The sequence below is a fragment of the Petromyzon marinus genome, unplaced genomic scaffold, assembly GCF_048934315.1.
Source record: "Petromyzon marinus isolate PM22_M1 ecotype Great Lakes invasive population unplaced genomic scaffold, UKy_Petmar_22M1.pri1.0 PM_G_Scaffold_17, whole genome shotgun sequence".
Taxonomy (NCBI): domain Eukaryota; kingdom Metazoa; phylum Chordata; class Hyperoartia; order Petromyzontiformes; family Petromyzontidae; genus Petromyzon; species Petromyzon marinus.
The window spans coordinates 3,635,660-3,657,056 of NW_027422728.1; the positions used below are offsets into that span (position 1 = coordinate 3,635,660).

A 21,397-nucleotide genomic window follows, 5' to 3' on the forward strand; every position below is an offset into this window, starting at 1 on the left:
CCATCACCATCATCACACACCACTCACTTGAACCACCATCACACACCACTCACTTGAACCATCACCATCACAACACTCACTTGAACACCATCACACACCACTCACTGGAACATCACCACCATCACACACCACTCACTTGAACACCATCACACACCACTCACTTGAACATCACCACCATCACACACCACTCACTTGAACACCATCACCATCACACACCACTCACCTGAACATCACCACCATCACCACCATCACACACCACTCACTTGAACCACCGCCGCTGCGCCTGCAGAGTTTGCGTGCGGCCGATGCCGATGAAATGTCACCTCCGTACGACTCGCTGGCCGTCTTCGCGTACGAGGGCTCCGGCTCCGAGGCCGGCTCACTGAGCTCGCGAGCTCACTGAGCTCCTCACTGAACTCCTCACTGAGCTCCTCACTGAGCGGCTCCTCACCGTGGGACGCCGACCACAGCCACGGGGTCCTGGACACGTGGGGGCCGAACTTCTTCCACAATCTGTCGGACTTCCACAAGCTGGCGGACTTGTACGCTGGCGACTCAGACTGAGAACATCCACCACTACTACCACTATCACCACTACTACTACACTCACTACTACCACTGCAACTACCACTACCACCACTATCACCACTACTACCACTACACTCACCACTACTACTACCACTATCACCACTACCACCACTACTACCACTATCACCACTACTACCACTACTATTACACTCACCACTACTACCACTATTACCACTACCACTACACTCACCACTACTACTACCACTACCACCACTACTACCACTATCACCACTACTACCACTACTATTACACTCACCACTACTACCACCACTACTACCACTATTACCACTACAACTACACTCACCACTACTACTACCACCACCACTATTACCACTACTACCACTACACTCACCACTACTACTACCACTACCACCACTACTACCACTACTACTACCATCACTATCACCACTACCACCACTACCACCACACCCACCACTACCACCACTACCACCACACCCACCACTACCACCACACCCACCACTACCACCACACCCACCACTACCACCACTACTACCACTATCACCACTACTACCACTATTACCACCACACCCACCACTACCACCACTACTACCACTATCACCACTACTACCACTACTACTACCACTACTACCACTACCACCACTATCACCACTACCACCACTACCACCACACCCACCACTACCACCACTATCACCACACCCACCACTACCACCACACCCACCTCACGTCCTGCTGCTGCTGATGTTGATGTTTCAGTTCTGTTTTTAATCCACCCTTGAGGACAAGAGCGTCGTTTGATTATCAAGGGCGTAGTTTAATTATTATAAATTAAAAACTTTAGCTTGATTGATCACTTGCGCTGCTGAGGAAGGACACCACCGTGACACTCGTCACGGAACAACAACACATCGTACGGTCCACACGATGTACCGCACAAGCAGCAGAGCAATCCCGTACCGTAATGCCGTACCACCGTGCTCTCACCCTTGCGGGGTAGGCAGAGACTGCTAGTCACGGTGGCTAGGAGATGAACCCACGACCTCCTGGTACGCAGGAGGTCGTGGGTTCACTCCAGACCTTGACACGGCCTCCTGCTGCTGCTGTATTTGGAGTTTGCGCGTCTCCCCATGGCAGTGCGAGTTTTCTCCTGGTGCTCCGGTGTTTTCCCCCGCTCCGCATTTAGAAACGTCTCTACGGGATGTTTATTTTTCATGAGCATTTAGCTGCTGCTGTAAGTGTTCCACGCGTTGAGTTATCGCTTCTCTGTTTTTGTTATATACATGTGTACCCGGAAAAATAAAAAAAATAAACGTTTCTCAGTATCGCGGTCACAGCGCGCGCCCCTTGTACCGCGATGTTCGCGAACGTCACCGACTCTAAATGGCGCTTTTTTTTCGCGCCCGTCCGTTTAAGAAGGGGGGGGTCAGGTCGTCGCGTCGAGTTTAAAATGTTTGTTCACGCACCGCCCCCCTCCGGTCCTTCACTCGAGGCTGAAGACGACCTAGGGGATCGATTTTCCGGAGCTCAGCCACGTGCAGCTCCGACCTCATCGAAACCGGTGATATCAACAACGCCGAAAGTTGCGAAGGGCCGAGTTGACACTCGCGACGGGGTTTCACGAACTCGCGACCTTTCCCAACGTATTTCCTCACGTCGAACAATCAAAAAAAAGGGCACGGAATTACTCGCAGATTTTAAGCGCTTTAATTTCGAGCGTACACTTGACGTCGCCCTTACGAGACGGCACTCGATGAAGCGATATTACAGCAACGAACAGAACAAAATGAACATTTACTTTACAATCGCAACTTATATAATACCACGAAAGTCCACGCCCGCCAGTGACGTTATACTGCTCCTGTTCTGTCAAGCGTGTTTATTAAACAGTTTATGGCCAGTTCATTGCTACTGACGTGAACCATGTGTTGCCTATTCCGAATTACCCAGCTTGTTGTTTCACGTCTTGAATGGCGTAGCCTTCAAAAGTCGACCTACACACAGTTCGCTCTTCATTGCAAGGCCCGCAAGCCACTAGCGGCCACTGATGGGCCTTTAGCGCGGCCCTCTGACGTGCGCCCCCCCCCCCGACAATACACAAATGTGAAAACACCCCCCCCCCCCATCATCATCATGCTGCTGTCAACCCCAGCTGTGGTTTCAAATGTGTGGCCGCCCAACTCAAACTTATCGGCGAAAGTGTCTCCCCCCTCCTCTCTGAAAATTGGTGAGAAACACTTTTATTATTCTTGGTTCTTTCGGTAAAGTCACCACCGCGTAGAAGGGAAACAGTAAAATAATAAAAATATATAAAACAAAATTCTCACGGCGTTTCGACTGCAACACAATCAATCATCATCAGGTGTGAAAACCACAGCAATAATTTTTTTTCAAATTTTCTTGCTGTGGTTTTCACACCTGATGACGATTGCTTTGTGTTGCAGTCGAAACGTCGTGATAATTTTATTGTTTTATATTTTTATTATTTTATTGTTTCCCTTCTACGTGGTGACTTTACCGAAAGAACCAAGAATATGAATCCCTGCAGTCACGAAAGCTTTAAATCAACAGAAAAACACTTACTTAAAACTGAACACCCAAAATATTTTAACCGCGGTGGCTAAAAGTCTCCACCCTGGCCACCATTTCGCCAAGAACATTGAACGCAAAACAACGTTAAAACAACGTTAAAACAACGTCGCTCAAAAAAATACTCTGACTTAATCCTCAGGTTCAAAAGCGTAGACATCTGGATCCTAAAACCAGTCAAAGATGTTGCCCCACTCTATTGCAGGAGGCTTGCTGGGAGGTAACGCAGAGATCATCCTCCCTCGTTTGACCTTTCTTGTCGACGCAGCTTTTCTTGAGATCTCGCTCGCCTGTGATAAATGAACACATCGAAGACGCCACAACAACACCGCCATCGTCAACAGTCACAAAGATGCGGGATGCAAACGCAGAGGCGCTCACAAAGAACCACGGCGAGATGCTCCCTTGGGATTACACTGAGAGATGGTGAAAGGAACAACGTTTTCGTTGTCCATCCACCCGCACCTTCGATTAGCACAGTTGGCTACGCACGGTGGTGCCAAAGTAGTTCAACACGTACACACGCACGCACGTACGCACGCACGTACACACACACGCACGGACAACACGAGGGTCAGATAATGTACACAGGGTTCGTGGCTACGCACGGTGGTGCGAAAGTAGTTCAACACACGTACTGCACGGACAACACGAGGGTCAGATAATACACACGGGGGTTTCGTGACATCGTTCAAACTGTTGAGAGAAGCCACCTTGGGCAGGAGAGGGACGATGGGACGATGGCCAAGGAAAAAAAGGACCGGAGTGGCATCCAACGGAAGATACTCGACCGAGGCGGCGACAACCGAGGAGATGGAGCGATGAATTGAGCCCCGCGTGCACAGGCGCTAAGTGTGGATCATAGATCTGCAGGATCGCGAGAGAGGTGGCGATTGCGCGGGGAGGCCTCCGTCCGGAAAGTGGAATGATTACGGCTGATGGGAGTCTCCATGCCACAAAAACAAGAATGTAGAATCGTGAAAACGAGGGCACCAAACATGTGACACGAACACAATATTATTGTAAACATTAAACAGCATTTACATAAAAGGGGGGGGGGAGCACTCAAAAGCTCCACACTGATAGATTCAAGAATCCATTGCTACGCTGCCATCTCCTGACCACCTCGTAGGCCAAGCCTGGTAGTCCCCGGCAGTCTCCCATGCAAGTATTGCACCGGCTAATTCCTGCTTAGTGTCTGAGATCTGACAAGAGTGGGCCCATTTAAAGATCGGTCAAAATTGTTGGCTTGAATGGGTGGGTGACCAATCGGGTGACTGGCATTGACGCTGCAATACGCGGACTAGGAATGAGAGCGACCACCTAGAAGCAATGCAATGAGATAAGTAGACAATAGAAGTGACGCTGCAATACGCGGACTGGGAATGAGACGCCTAGAAGCAATGCAATGAGATAAGTGGACAATAGAAGTGACGGCGCAGAGCTGCAATTGCTGGCTCATGCCACACTGCAGGCAGAATGAGTTCTACAGGGGGTGAGCGGCGCTGTCCACGACGTCTTGGAAGGAGTTCTACAGAGGGTGAGCGGCACTGTCCACGACGTCTTGGAAGATGGTGGGAGTAGCCGCAACTTGACCCCACCACACACAACCAGCCGATCGATTAAATGGCGCACCCATTTATCCAGAATGAGAAGTTGTATTTATATTGGAGGAATCCGATGAGCTATGAAGCTGTTTTTCACAGATGTCCGGTACTATTAACTATTTTTTTTATTTTACCAGGTAAGGCCCACTGAGCTGTATAGCTCTCGTTCAGAAGTGACCTGGCCACAAATGATAGCTCGACCAAGTGGCTTATCACGTGGAAATGTATAGCAGCCAAATACTCTAAAAAGCCACGTTTTTAAATGTGTAGGGAACAATCGGAGGACCTGGAGAAACATCCACGCAACCACGTGGAGAACACGCAAGCTCCAAATATACAGCAGGCGTCAGAGTCGGCATGGAATCCACGACCTCCTGTATGCCAGGTGAGGCCGTTAACATTTCTCCACCGGTAAGAAGGCCATGTCAGACGTCACAACAGCAAACAATACAAGAACACCACAATAGGAGTGCAAAGTATAGGAAAGGTAAAAAAAATGAATAAAAAAATATAAACAAAAAAAACTAAACCATTTTGATCTTACTCTTTGTTTTTTTTCGGTAAAGTCACGTAGGTAAAAAAAATCAATAAAATAAAAATAAATGAAAACCAAATTTCGATTTAAAGCTTTCGTGACTGCAATGATTCATCTTCTTTGGTTCTTTCGGTAAAGTCACGTAGAATGAGAATAAAATAATAAATTGATAAAATAAAATAACACAATAATATTCTCACGACGTTTCGGCCACAACACAAGCGGCCTTCATCAGGTGAAGGGAGCGAGACTGTCTGGTAGGACAGCGCTGGAGTGAGAGAGCCACGTTCAGATCACGGCTTTTTAAGCTGTGTGAGAGGAACAAAGAGCCTTGACGAAGGAATTAGCATAAAATTTAGCATTGAAATGGCTGAATGATTAGCTTGTGACTGGTCACAGAAATAGCTATGTTAAAAGTTAAAGCATACACATCCGCAGAGGCACCCATTGTTAAAAGGAATTAGCATAGAATTTAGCATTGAAATAGCTAAATTAAGGCATACACATCCGCAGAGGCACCCCTTGATAATGGGATTAGCATAGAATTTAGCATTGAAATGGCTGAGTGATTCGCTTGTAACTGCTACAGAAATAGTTACGTTGAAGTCAGAGCATACACATTCACCGAGGCACTTAGTACAAATCAAACAGGATAATTTAGCATTGAAATAACTAGGCGAATTTAGCATTGAAATAACTGGGTGATTTGCTAGTGACTGGTCACAGAAATGACTACACATCTGAGCTATTCACAGTACTATATAGTGAACCAATAAAAACTAAAATATAAATTACCTTCATGTTATCAATAAACTCTATATTCTCCAATCAGCTAAGCTACCAACCATAAGTCGTTATATATCACAATGCTATATGGCGAAAAAATGGGTGGATTCTTACCCTCAAATTTCCGTACCACGGATAGCTACGGGCCCCGTTCAGACGGACGAGTTCGTCCATGGTCGGAACAGAGGAGGGGGAGAGAGACAGCTGCGAAGCCCTAGTATACTCCATGTTGTAAACCATACCATTAACCGTGGTGTGAGAGGTATTAAGAGACAATGCTGGCGAAAGAGCTGCGGTCTGAAGGTCATCGTAAAATTACAATTAATTAAGAACAGAAATGATTTAACACATCTTTCCAGTGGTTACTAAGCCTGAATCCATCTTCTCGGTTGAAATTGTCTCTGTGCTTGTATATGTGAATGGCCTCATGAACGAATCTCTCATGGTAGCCAGTTGGTTTGCAAAGAACCTCCGTCTTGGAGAAGTCAATGTCATGTGAGCCCACTGAATTGTAACAGTGATCTGCCACGGCAGAGGAGTTCGTCTTACCGTGTTTCAAGTCTGCTTTATGTTCGCGGATGCGGTCCGAGATATGTCTTTTGGTTTCTCCAATGTAGCTACTACCACAGAGGCACTTTAGTTTGTAAACGCCCGGGTACTGTATGTCTGGAAGAGCATCTTTTACAGATGGAACTAAATCACGGATTTTGTGTACTGTGTTGAATCGGACCTGGATCTTGTGTTTATTCAGGATTTTGGAGATCTTTTTAGTGACCCCTGCAATGTAGGGTAAGGTGATGGTTTTGAGTGGCTCCACAAGAGGATCCTTCTTCATGACTGGAGTGATGGCTTTGCGGATTGTGTAGTCGGAGTAGCCATTAGCCCTGAGAGCCTGGTGTACGTGCTTGAGTTCACTGGTAATGTGTTCCTGGTCGGAAATGCATTGGGCTCTATGGTATAGAGTCTTGATGAGGCAGTTCTTCTGGGATGGATGGTGGTGGGAATCCGGTTTCAAGTAAGCATCTGTATGGGTAGCTTTCCTGTAGACAGAGTGGCTCATTGAACCATCATGTCTCCTTTTAATTAAGACATCCAGAAAGGGTAGTTTGCCATCTTTTTCGACCTCCATGGTAAATCTGATGGCTGGGTGTATGGAATTGATGTGGTCGCGGAATTGGTCTAGAGCAGGCTGGCCATGTGGCCAGATGACAAAGGTGTCATCAACGTACCTCTTCCATAAGGTCGGGCGTAGAGTGGCAGTCTGGATGGCGTCAGTTTCAAATTTTTCCATGAATACGTTGGCTACAACCGGAGATAGGGGGGAGCCCATTGGGGTGCCCTCAGTTTGTTTGTAGAAAGTTCCATTCCAGGTGAAGTATGTGTTGGTTAAGCAATGTCTCACCAGGGGGGGTACATCAGTATGCAGTCCTTGATGAACCAGGTCTTCAATGATAGCGATGGTGTCAGGTACCGGGACTTTGGAATGGAACTTTCTACAAACAAACTGAGGGCACCCCAATGAGCTCCCCCCTATCTCCGGTTGTAGCCAACGTATTCATGGAAAAATTTGAAACTGACGCCATCCAGACTGCCACTCTACGCCCGACCTTATGGAAGAGGTACGTTGATGACACCTTTGTCATCTGGCCACATGGCCAGCCTGCTCTAGACCAATTCCGCGACCACATCAATTCCATACACCCAGCCATCAGATTTACCATGGAGGTCGAAAAAGATGGCAAACTACCCTTTCTGGATGTCTTAATTAAAAGGAGACATGATGGTTCAATGAGCCACTCTGTCTACAGGAAAGCTACCCATACAGATGCTTACTTGAAACCGGATTCCCACCACCATCCATCCCAGAAGAACTGCCTCATCAAGACTCTATACCATAGAGCCCAATGCATTTCCGACCAGGAACACATTACCAGTGAACTCAAGCACGTACACCAGGCTCTCAGGGCTAATGGCTACTCCGACTACACAATCCGCAAAGCCATCACTCCAGTCATGAAGAAGGATCCTCTTGTGGAGCCACTCAAAACCATCACCTTACCCTACATTGCAGGGGTCACTAAAAAGATCTCCAAAATCCTGAATAAACACAAGATCCAGGTCCGATTCAACACAGTACACAAAATCCGTGATTTAGTTCCATCTGTAAAAGATGCTCTTCCAGACATACAGTACCCGGGCGTTTACAAACTAAAGTGCCTCTGTGGTAGTAGCTACATTGGAGAAACCAAAAGACATATCTCGGACCGCATCCGCGAACATAAAGCAGACTTGAAACACGGTAAGACGAACTCCTCTGCCGTGGCAGATCACTGTTACAATTCAGTGGGCTCACATGACATTGACTTCTCCAAGACGGAGGTTCTTTGCAAACCAACTGGCTACCATGAGAGATTCGTTCATGAGGCCATTCACATATACAAGCACAGAGACAATTTCAACCGAGAAGATGGATTCAGGCTTAGTAACCACTGGAAAGATGTGTTAAATCATTTCTGTTCTTAATTAATTGTAATTTTACGATGACCTTCAGACCGCAGCTCTTTTGCCAGCATTGCCTCTTAATACCTCTCACACCACGGTTAATGGTATGGTTTACAACATGGAGTATACTAGGGCTTCGCAGCTGTCTCTCTCCCCCTCCTCTGTTCCGACCATGGACGAACTCGTCCGTCTGAACGGGGCCTGTAGCTATCCGTGGTACGGAAATTTGAGGGTAAGAATCCACCCATTTTTTCGCCATATAGCATTGTGATATATAACGACTTATGGTTGGTAGCTTAGCTGATTGGAGAATATAGAGTTTATTGATAACATGAAGGTAATTTATATTTTAGTTTTTATTGGTTCACTATATAGTACTGTGAATAGCTCAGATGTGTAGTCATTTCTGTGACCAGTCACTAGCAAATCACCCAGTTATTTCAATGCTAAATTCGCCTAGTTATTTCAATGCTAAATTCTCCTGTTTGATTTGTACTAAGTGCCTCGGTGAATGTGTATGCTCTGACTTCAACGTAACTATTTCTGTAGCAGTTACAAGCGAATCACTCAGCCATTTCAATGCTAAATTCTATGCTAATCCCATTATCAAGGGGTGCCTCTGCGGATGTGTATGCCTTAATTTAGCTATTTCAATGCTAAATTCTATGCTAATTCCTTTTAACAATGGGTGCCTCTGCGGATGTGTATGCTTTAACTTTTAACATAGCTATTTCTGTGACCAGTCACAAGCTAATCATTCAGCCATTTCAATGCTAAATTTTATGCTAATTCCTTCGTCAAGGCTCTTTGTTCCTCTCACACAGCTTAAAAAGCCGTGATCTGAACGTGGCTCTCTCACTCCAGCGCTGTCCTACCAGACAGTCTCGCTCCCTTCACCTGATGAAGGCCGCTTGTGTTGTGGCCGAAACGTCGTGAGAATATTATTGTGTTATTTTATTTTATCAATTTATTATTTTATTCTCATTCTACGTGACTTTACCGAAAGAACCAAAGAAAATGAAAACCAATTTTTTTTTTATCTCAGCAGGTAAGGCCCATTGAACGATGAGCTTCTTTTAGAGCGGCGAACTGGCCACAGACGGCAGCTCTACGAAGCGGCTTGCCGCGTGAAACGTTGCTGGAGAGCAACAATGATCTTTTGGAGCGAGAGACAAAAGTGCGTTACGTCGTGGGCATTGTTGAAACCGCAGCGCCCAGGGAGATCAAGCCGGATTGCAAGCGAAGCGCACTCATTCTAGATTGGAAGTTGTCGTGACTGTAAAGGATCCACACACTCTGGCTCTTTCGGTGAAGTCACGTAGGTAAAGAAAATAAAAATAAAGGTTAAATATAAATTAAACCACGACGTTTCGATTGCAACACAAAGCGGTCATCATCAGGCAAAGGGGTCAGCCTCTAAAGCCAAAGTGTTTGTGAAGGTTTGGGGATGGGGGGCATAGCCCAAGTGTAGCACACCAGAAGCACGGGCGGTGCACGAGTGCCAATGTAGCAACAATGTAGCAACAATGTAGCAACAATGCCAATGTAGCAACAATGCCAATGTAGCAACAATGTAGCAACAATGCCAATGTAGCCAACAATGTAGCAACAATGCCAATGTAGCAACAATGCCAATGCAGCAACAATGCCAATGTAGCAACAATGCCAATGTAACAACAATGCCAATGCAGCAACAATGCCAATGTAACAACAATGACAATGCAGCAACAATGCCAATGTAACAACAATGCCAATGTAGCCAACAATGTAGCAACAATGCCAATGTAGCAACAATGCCAATGTAGCAACAATGCCAATGTAACAACAATGCCAATGTAACAACAATGCCAATGCAGCAACAATGCCAATGTAACAACAATGCCAATGCAGCAACAATGCCAATGTAGCAACAATGCCAATGCAGCAACAATGCCAATGTAGCAACAATGCCAATGTAACAACAATGCCAATGCAGCAACAACGCCAATGTAACAACAATGCCAATGTAGCAACAATGCCGATTTAGCCAACAATGTAGCAACAATGCCAATGTAGCAACAATGCCAATGCAGCAACAATGCCAATGTAGCAACAATGCCAATGTATCAACAATGCCAATGCAGCAACAATGCCAATGTAACAACAATGCCAATGCAGCAACAATGCCAATGTAACAACAATGCCAATGTAGCAACAATGCCAATGTAGCCAACAATGTAGCAACAATGCCAATGTAACAACAATGCCAATGCAGCAACAATGCCAATGTAACAACAATGCCAATGCAGCAACAATGTCAATGTAACAACAATGCCAATGCAGCAACAATGCCAATGTAACAACAATGCCAATGTATCAAACAATGCCAATGCAGCAACAATGCCAATGTAACAACAATGCCAATGTATCAAACAATGCCAATGTAACAACAATGTAGCAACAATGCCAATGTAGCAACAATGCCAATGTAGCAACAATGCCAATGTAGCAGCAATGCCAATGTAGCAACAATGCCAATGCAGCAACAATGCCAATGTAGCAACAATGCCAATGTAACAACAATGCCAATGCAACAACAATGCCAATGTAACAACAATGCCAATGTATCAAACAATGCCAATGCAGCAACAATGCCAATGTAACAACAATGCCAATGTAGCAATAATGCCAATGTAGCAACAAAACCAATGTAGCAACAATGCCAATGTAGCAACAATGTCAATGTAGCAACAATGCCAATGTAGCAACACTGCCAATGTAGCAACAATGCCAGTGCAGCAACAATGCCAATGTAGCAACAATGTAGCAACAATGTAGCAACAATGTATCAACAATGTAGCAACAATGTAGCAACAAAGTAGCAACAATGTAGCAACAATGTAGCAACAATGTAGCAACAATGTAGCAACAATGCCAATGTAGCAACAATACCAATGTAGCAACAATGTAGCAACAATGCCAATGTAGCAACAATGCCAATGTAGCAACAATGTAGCAACAATGCAAATGTAGCAACAATGCCAATGTAGCAACAAAACCAATGTAGCAACAATGCCAATGTAGCAACAATGCCAATGTAGCAACAATGCAACAACAATGCCAATGTAGCAACAATGCCAATGTAGCAGCAATGCCAATGTAGCAACAATGCCAATGTATCAAACAATGCCAATGTAGCAACAATGCCAATGCAGCAACAAAACCAAACGCTGGGGATGCGGGGGGGGGGGGGAAATTAACTAGGAAATTAAATAGTCTAGAACACGGCAGATATGATGGAACAACCAAAAACATCTTCTTGGTTCTTTCGGTAAAGTCACGTAGAAGGGAAATAATAAAATAAAACAAATAAAACAATAATTGTCGTATTGTTTTATTTTTACCGAAAGAACCAAGATTATGAATCCAATACTATACAGGCATATCCTTGGCAACTTCATAGCAACACCTGGTATCGTTAGCAGACCCCACAAGGTATATTCAACATCTGCCACAAACAATTTTGCAAGAATTTAAAGTGTAGTGGTAAAGCCTCACTCGGATTGTGCCCGTGTCATAGTCATCGGAGTCACCTGACCCCTCGGCATCAAAAAGGTTCTGAGGAAAATGTAAACAGTGATTAGCACAAATAAACTTGGGCATCTTCAGAGGTCAAATCAATTTCTAGGTTCACCTCCTTCAACCACATCTTGCACACCGCGTGCACTGCAGCCACGACCAATTTCATTCCACAAATGCCTCAATGACGTAGCTGCTGCACTTGGCACAGCCACGTTTCAAAGCTGCCTGAGTCCTTTCAAGGCCCCGGTTACAGTTATTCAGTTGAGGAAATTGTTTCCATTAAAAATCAAGTCACTTGAAGTAATCAATCCCATTCATTAAAACAGCTCATTCAGGGGGGGGGGGGGCGACGTTTCGGCCACAACACAAGCAGCCATCCTCAGGTGAAGGAACAGAACTGTCTGGACGACAGCGCTCCAGTGAACACCGCTAAGCTTGGCAGCGTCTTTTAAGCTGGGTGGGAGGAGCAGAGCCCCTTGACAAAGGAGTTTACATATCAACAGAGGAATTTATCATTGAAGTAGCTAAGTTAATGTGAGAGATTAGCAGGATGTTAATGTGAGGAATGAGCATGTAACTGGGAGATTAGCATGATGTTAGTGTGAGAAATTAGCATGTAACTGGGAGATTAGCATGATGTTAGTGTGAGGGATTAGCATGTAACTGGGAGATTAGCATGATGTTAATGTGAGGAATTAGCATGTAACTGGGAGATTAGCATGATGTTAATGTGAGGGATTAGCATGTAACTGGGAGATTAGCAGGATGTTAATGTGAGGAATTAGCATGTAACTGGGAGATTAGCATGATGTTAGTGTGAGGGATTAGCATGTAACTGGGAGATTAGCATGATGTTTATGTGAGGAATTAGCATGTAACTGGGAGATTAGCATAATGCTAATGTGAGGGATTAGCATGTAACTGGGAGATTAGCAGGATGTTAATGTGAGGAATTATCATGTAACTAGGAGATTAGCATGATGTTAATGTGAGGAATTAGCATGTAACAGGGAGATTAGCATGATGTTAATGTGAGGGATTAGCATGTAACTAGGAGATTAGCAGGATGTTAATGTGAGGAATTAGCATGTAACTGGGAGATTAGCATGATGTTAGTGTGAGGAATTAGCATGTAACTGGGAGATTAGCAGGATGTTAATGTGAGGAATTAGCATGTAACTGGGAGATTAGCATGATGTTAATGTGAGGAATTAGCATGTAACTGGGAGATTAGCATGATGTTAATGTGAGGGATTACCATGTAACTAGGAGATTAGCAGGATGTTAATGTGAGGAATTAGCATGTAACTGGGAGATTAGCATGATGTTAGTGTGAGGGATTAGCATGTAACTGGGAGATTAGTGTAGTGCCGTGAATTCACTCGTACGACAACCGTCTCTTTTTCCTCCGTCACTTTTATTCCATCGTTCCGTACACACAGTAATTCTCTTCATGCTCCGCCAACTCGGACACTCCGATTTACTTCAGCATCGTCCGTGCATCACCTTCCACACACAGTGTTTCTTCGCCTATCTCTTCACACACAGTATCTTCCCTTCCACACACAGTGGTTCGTCTTCTATCTCCTCACACACAGTATCGCCGCTATCTCTTCACACGCAGTGACTTCCATCTATTCACACACAGTGACTCTATCTATCTCCGCTAACGCTGACTCTCCCTATCGCTATTTACTGTCTTTGGAGTCCGGCTCTCTATCTATTCTTCCCTAACATTTCCAGCTGTCTTCTTCGTATCTCTTCACCTCTCGTCAACAACTGCCCAGCAACAACTCTCCAGCAACAACTCCCCAGCAGCAACTCTCCAACAGCAACTCTCCAACAGCAACTCTCCAACAGCAACTCTCCAACAGCAACTCCCCTCCGTTCAAACCACCTCGCGTTTTATCCCCTCTCGCATTAGCCTTAATTAATTGCCACGTGGCTCGCTGGCCGTTTCCCGCCAGCCCGCACCTGTCCCCTTCATTAGACATTCAGACGCTACCACTTAACGCTAACAGCCTCTCGACCAATCACAGCCCTCGTGCCACGACTCCCTTAATTACTTGGGTTTGTTTACGCCACTCGCGACTCGACCACCTGTTCGACCTCGTGTGACCCGTTCTCCTTGTCTGTCTGTATGTACTGTATATGGCCAATTCCTATGCACATTATCTACCCCACTACATTAGCATGATGTTAATGTGAGGAATTAGCATGTAACTGGGAGATTAGCACGATGTTAATGTGAGGGATTAGCATGTAACTGGGAGATTAGCATGATGTTAGTGTGAGGGATTAGCATGTAACTGGGAGATTAGCATGATGTTAACGTGAGGAATTAGCATGTGACTGGTCCATAAACAGTTCAGGTTTAACCTGGTCGAGTGCAGGCACCATTGGTGCCGCGTCAGCGAAACCTCGACATCTACGTGAGGAAGACGTCGGAGACCCTCACCTTGCCTGCTGCCCTGGCCTTGTCACTTCGCTTGGATGGCATCGCGCCAGACGCACTCTCTAGGAGTTGTTCATCCACCTAACGTACATTCATAAATATCGATGAAGATAAATCGTGCACATGCATAGATCCTGCAATTAAACAAAAATTATTCGGCCTTGCTGGAATACGGCATAAGCCAAAAGGCTTCCTGAATTTTTTTTAAATAATAATTTACTTTACAAAAAAAATCAGTTCCCGTGCGCGCAACGCACGAGCAAATATAAATCTTCGTCGAGGTGTTGCACGTTGAGATTTTTGGGAATTCAGAAACCCGTCCCCTGGTCACGGGCATGCTTTGTGAGCGCTCCGTCTCTGGCACATCCATCCTACGGTTATTTAACAAATGCTCCAAGCTCGCCACGATGTTTATTCCACCTTCACGCATCCAGTGACCGCGGCCTTTTATTCCGATTCATGGTGATGGAGACTCACATTAAACTGCAGAGGAGAGATTTTGTTTGTGTTTTTCATTTAAAATTGATCTTTTAGTGCCAATTGTCAAATGAATGCCTTAAGATTCCAGTTACACAGCCATGCAATTATTAAGCAATTATTTTCATTAGATTATAGCAAATATTTAATTATCTGCGGCATGCCAGTCAGCCACCAATAACGGGAAAGGCTCTCCCCCCAGTTGGTCCGGCTTTGAGTGGTTTGACTGCGCGCCGTACATTAGGAAGAATGCCTCTATTCAGCACGAACATCCACAAGTGAACCTGGCATGACGCGAATCATCCCTGGGGTCAAGCGAGCTGCTCCTTCCCCTACGAGAGTGTATCAAGTCCCATTGTGGCGTCCGAAGAATTACAATCAAAGCGGTCGCGTTAACTCACCGTCAAATCCATGCCTTCAGAGCTCTCGGAGTCCGACCAGTAGAGTAACTTTCGCTTTGCATTCGCCATCTCCCCCGTGGCAAGGGGCTCGCGAATGCCCTCGGGAGCCGACTTGGCCGCTGTTACTGGTGCGGGCAAAGGTGAAGTCTTGCAGATCACACGGACACACAGACAAAGATCCCCCATTTAGGTCTCGCAGGCTACAGGGGTGCCGTGCTGATCGCAAATACCGAACATCGTCGCTTAACCCAGCGGGATTTATTTAACAAGCCTGACTGATGAATAAGACCCAAGAAAGTAAAAAAACTGCTCCAGATCTTGCTAGCTTGAATGAATACTGCTGAATAATATTGGTCTGTAATGCCAAAAGGCTGATGGCCAAAGCATCTATTACGTGCGTGTATGTGTAAACACAGAATACATTGTTACCCGTAACGTTCCACAATAAAACATGAGTCTCAATACAAAATCAATTTCAATTATGTGGTGCAGAGATGTGCAGAGATGAGACCACGTGGATTGTTAACGAAAAGCGTTGAGTTGAAATCCGAGTCTGTGGGCCCCGTCATAAGAATGTGGAATTTCCACTCCTAGCTTTCAGAGAGAGAGGGGGAGTGAGCCAGCTCACGCTGGCTTGGCCAGCGCAGCGCACGAGGAGGGGGGTTGCCGTGGCCAGCACCTCACCTGGTCACATGTCTCCCCCCCAGTGCTGACGTGCACACACTCGGTCAGGTGTGTACACAAGGCTGACGTGTACACACTCGGTCAAGTGTGTACACAAGGCTGACATGTACACACTGGGCCAGGTGTGTACACAAGGCTGACGTGTACACACTCGCCGTGTGTGTACACAAGGCTGACGTGTACACACTCGGTCAGGTGTGTACACAAGGCTGACATGCACACACTCGGTCAGGTGTGTACACAAGGCTGACGTGTACACACTCGGTCAGGTGTGTACACAAGGCTGACGTGTACACACTCGGTCAGGTGTGTACACAAGGCTGACGTGTACACACTCGGTCAGGTGTGTACACAAGGCTGACGTGTACACACTCGGTCAGGTGTGTACACAAGGCTGACGTGCACACACTCAGTCAGGTGTGTACACAAGGCTGACGTGTACACACTCGGTCAGGTGTGTACACAAGGCTGACGTGTACACACTCGCCGTGTGTCAACACAAGGCCCAGAGAGTTCAATTGTCTCAAAACAATGTTGATACAACTGTGCGCTCCCAGAAGGCAATTGTGGGACGGTGGCTTAAGAGACGTTATTATTATTCTTGGTTTTTTTTCCGGTAAAGTCACGTAGAAGGGGAAACAACAAAATAATAAAAATACGAAACAAAAGCTTCAAATCAAAACGTAGATGTTTATCATCGTACCAAACGGAGAGATGGATATCGCGAAGAGAACGCGGGCGGGCTTTGGCCGGATATACTTCCGCCAGAACGGACGACGGCAGCCAGCCGACTTGGCGAGACTCGCGATGGAATGGCGGCCGAAGGCGAGGACGCCCCCGGAGAGGCCGACCGCCGTCGAGCCCGGGAGCGACGGGGATCGGCTCCCGTGCGCGACGAAACGCGCGACGTACCTGCGTGGCTCTCTCGCGTGGACGCCGGCGGAACCCCCGAGAGGATTCGCGCGGCGCCTCGTCCCCCACCGAACCGGGAGCGAGCGAGTTCCCGTCGCCCGTCGCCGGCGTCACCGCGGAAGTCCCGGCCGTGACCGCCGCCTGGGGCGCGGCTCGGGGTCGGGACGACGCGTCAACGCCGCCCTCCTGCGGGGAGAACGCGAGAGGATCGAGTCACCGCCTTCGCCGCGGGCAAAGTTCTCGGGCTCGCTTAGACGGAGCGAGTCCCGTGGGCAAAGCGGGAGCCGCGCTCTTTAAGCGGAATTTTTTTTTTAAATAAATCAATCCCGACGTTTCCATCGCAACGCTAAGCAAATCATCGTCAGGTGTGACAACCACAGCAAGGACATTGTTTACTCAAGCGGGAGAGAGATCAGGGGTTGTTTAACTGCCCTAACCCCTGGTCTCTCTCCCACTCTTACACTCACTCACTCATACACTCACTCACTCATACACTCACTCACTCATACACTCACTCACTCATTCACTCACTCATACACTTACTCACTCACACACTCACTTACTCATACACTCACTCTCTCACACACTCACTCACTCATACACTCACTCACTCATACACTCACTCACTCATACACTCACTCATACACTCACTCACTCATACACTCACTCACTCATACACTCAATCACTCATACACTCACTCACTCATACACTCACTCACTCATACACTCACTCACTCACTCTTACACTCATTCACTCATACACTCACTCATACACTCACTCAAACACTCACTCACTCATACACTCGCTCACTCATACACTCACTCACTCACACACTCACTTACTCATACACTCACTCTCTCACACACTCACTCACTCATACACTCACTCACTCATACACTCACTCACTCACTCATACACTCACTCATACACTCACTCACTCATACACTCACTCATACACTCACTCACTCATACACTCAATCACTCATACACTCACTCACTCATACACTCACTCACTCATACACTCACTCACTCAAACACTCACTCACACACTCACTCACTCATACACTCATTCACTCATACACTCACTCATACACTCACTCAAACACTCACTCACTCATACACTCACTCACTCATACACTCTCTCACTCATACACTCACTCACTCATACACTCACTCACTCATACACTCACTCACTCATACACTCACTCACACATTCACTCACTCACACACTCACTTACTCATACACTCACTCTCTCACACACTCACTCACTCATACACTCACTCATACACTCACTCACTCACTCATACACTCACTCATACACTCACTCACTCATACACTCAATCACTCATACACTCAATCACTCATACACTCACTCACTCATACACTCACTCACTCACTCATACACTCACTCATACACTCACTCACTCATACACTCACTCACTCATACACTCACTCACTCATACACTCACTCACTCATACACTCACTCACACATTCACTCACTCATACACTTACTCACTCACACACTCACTTACTCATACACTCACTCTCTCACACACTCACTCACTCATACACTCACTCACTCATACACTCACTCACTCACTCATACACTCACTCACTCATACACTCAATCACTCATACACTCACTCATACACTCACTCACTCACTCATACACTCATTCACTCATACACTCACTCATTCATACACTAACTCACTCATACACTCACTCACTCATACACTCACTCACACATTCACTCACTCATACACTTACTCACTCACACACTCACTTACTCATACACTCACTCTCTCACACACTCACTCACTCATACACTCACTCACTCATACACTCACTCACTCACTCATACACTCACTCACTCATACACTCAATCACTCATACACTCACTCATACACTCACTCACTCACTCATACACTCATTCACTCATACACTCACTCACTCATACACTCACTCATACACTCACTCACTCATACACTCAATCACTCATACACTCACTCACTCATACACTCACTCACTCACTCAAACACTCACTCACACACTCACTCACTCATACACTCACTCACTCATACACTCACTCACTCAAACACTCACTCATACACTCACTCACTCAAACACTCACCTTCTGCTTCAATTCTTCCTTTGACTTTGCTATTTCTGCTCTCATTTCATTGTTCTGCTTTCAACAAACAAAAACGTCACGGTGATTGACATTGTATACTTGAGTTGTCTACATACACCAAGAACCTCTCTATAACGCAGGCGCGACTGGGGATATGAATGGCACACGCATTATAAGCTACTTGCATTATCAAGGAAACTTCACGTGCATCTCTGTACGTGTTTCTGTGCCTCCCTATCTGTGTCTGTCACGTGGCTCAGTATCTCAGAGTGGGGAGCGGTGGCGCAGCGGTTAGCGCGTCGCGCTACGAACCCCACGACACGAGTTCCATTCCCTCTCACGGCCAACACCGTCAGTGACGATTCTCTGAACCGGTCCTGGGCCTCCCCTAGGTCGACTCAGCCTCAAATGAGTACCTGGTGCGGTGTGTAAACATCGCCACTCGGGAGACAAAAAGGCGGTCGGGCGTGGTGCTGGCCACCCACCCCCTCGTGTGCCACAGTGCCAGCCTTCATAGGTGCTGCTCGCGAACAGCGCTTGCCCCAGCAGTCTGTTAAGGCTACACGGGGGGATCTCTGTCTTTGTGTCTCTACGTGCATCTCAGTGTCGACTACTTTCACGAGACTCAATCGGTACGATAATTGAACTGCAGATCCGTCGAGTATTTCATAGGTAGGACGACTGAGCGGACCGTCTCTCGGTTAAATCGTGTGCAGTGTGCGACCGTGCAAATGGGTTGCTTGCTCTTCCTTCAGCAAAATTTGTCACCGTTCTGATTTAAAGCTTCCGTGACTGCAGGGATTCATATTCTTGGTTCTTTCGGTAAAGTCACCACCACGTAGCAGGGAAGCGATAAAATAATAAAAATATAAGACAATAGAATTCTCGGGACGTTTCGACTGCAACACAAGCAATCGTCGTCAGGTGTGAAAACCACAGCAAGACATTTATTTTTTATTTTTCTTGCTGTGGTTTTCACACCTGACGATGATTGCTTTGTGTTGCAGTCGAAACCTCATGAGAATTTTATTGTTTTATGTTTTTTTATTATTTTATTGTTTCCCTTCTACGTGGTGGTGACTTTACCGAAAGAACCAAGAATATGTCACCGTTCTGTTCATACAATGAGTCTTTAATTTGCCGTGTGATTTGGCAACATTGCTCACCTGCCATAACATCACCGGGATTGTGAGGGTGGGGTGGAACGTGAGCGTGACCATTCTCAACGATGATTTACCAACGGAGGAACCAACAAATGATACAGAAGCTAAACGGGAAAGGCTCTCCCCCCAGTTGGTCCGGCTTTGAGTGGTTTGACTGCGCGCCGTACATTAGGAGGAATGCCTCTATTCAGCACGAACATCCACAAGTGAACCTGGCATGACGCGAATCATGCCTGGGGTCAAGCGAGCCGCTCCTTCCCCTACCAGAGTGGATCAAGTCCCATTGCGGCGTCCGAAGAATTACAATCAAAGCGGTCGCATTAACTCACCGTCAAATCCATGCCTTCAGAGCTCTCGGAGTCCGACCAATAGAGTAACTTTCGCTTTGCATTCGCCATCTCCCCCGTGGCAAGGGGCTTGCGAATGCCCTCGGGAGCCAACTTGACCGCTGTTACTGGTGCGGGCAAAGGTGAAGTCTTGTAGATCACACGGGCACACAGACAAAGATCCCCCATTTAGGTATCGCAGGCTACAGGGGTGAAGTCTTGCAGATCACACGGGCACACAGACAAAGATCCCCCATTTAGGTCTCGCAGGCTACAGGGGTGCCGTGCTGATCGCAAATACCGAACATCGTCGCTTAACCCAGCGGGATTTATTTAACAAGCCTGACTGATGAATAAGACCCAAGAAAGTAAAAAAAACTGCTCCAGATCTTGCTAGCTTGAATGAAAACTGCTGAATAATATTGGTCTGTAATGCCAAAAGGCTGATGGCCAAAGCATCTATTACGTGCGTGTATGTGTAAACACAGAATACATTGTTACCCGTAACGTCCCACAATAAAAAATGAGTCTCAATACAAAATCAATTTCAATTATGTGGTGCAGAGATGTGCAGAGATGAGACCACGTGGATTGTTAACGAAAAGCGTTGAGTTGAAATCCGATTTTGTGGGCCCCGTCATAAGAATGTGGAATTTCCACTCCTGGCTTTCAGAGAGAGAGGGGGAGTGAGCCACCTCAC

General features: G+C 46.4%; 2 protein-coding genes across 5 annotated transcripts in view; one reads left to right on the forward strand and one right to left on the reverse strand.

Moving 5' to 3' along the window:
* Nucleotides 1-403, forward strand: part of LOC142911184 (cadherin-2-like) — a 37,133-nt gene extending 36,730 nt beyond the window's left edge. Inside the window, exon 15 of the mRNA XM_076060286.1 lies at nt 290-403. Within this exon, the coding sequence (XP_075916401.1) occupies nt 290-403 (114 nt within the window). The remainder of the gene's footprint in view (nt 1-289) is intronic.
* A 2,265-nt stretch (nt 404-2,668) lies between these two features.
* LOC142911157 (uncharacterized) overlaps nt 2,669-21,397 on the reverse strand; it is a 30,708-nt gene continuing 11,979 nt past the window's right edge. For 3 of the 4 annotated variants that reach the window (XM_076060259.1, XM_076060257.1, XM_076060256.1), the window contains 7 exons: nt 20,701-20,847; nt 19,209-19,262; nt 17,074-17,259; nt 15,478-15,624; nt 14,603-14,680; nt 12,121-12,180; nt 2,669-3,443 (listed from right to left, as the gene is read on the reverse strand). In XM_076060259.1, the coding sequence (XP_075916374.1) occupies nt 3,321-3,443; nt 12,121-12,180; nt 14,603-14,680; nt 15,478-15,624; nt 17,074-17,259; nt 19,209-19,262; nt 20,701-20,847 (795 nt within the window). In that variant the 3' untranslated portion in view covers nt 2,669-3,320. The remainder of the gene's footprint in view (nt 3,444-12,120; nt 12,181-14,602; nt 14,681-15,477; nt 15,625-17,073; nt 17,260-19,208; nt 19,263-20,700; nt 20,848-21,397) is intronic. The other variant, XM_076060258.1, reaches the window with a different exon arrangement.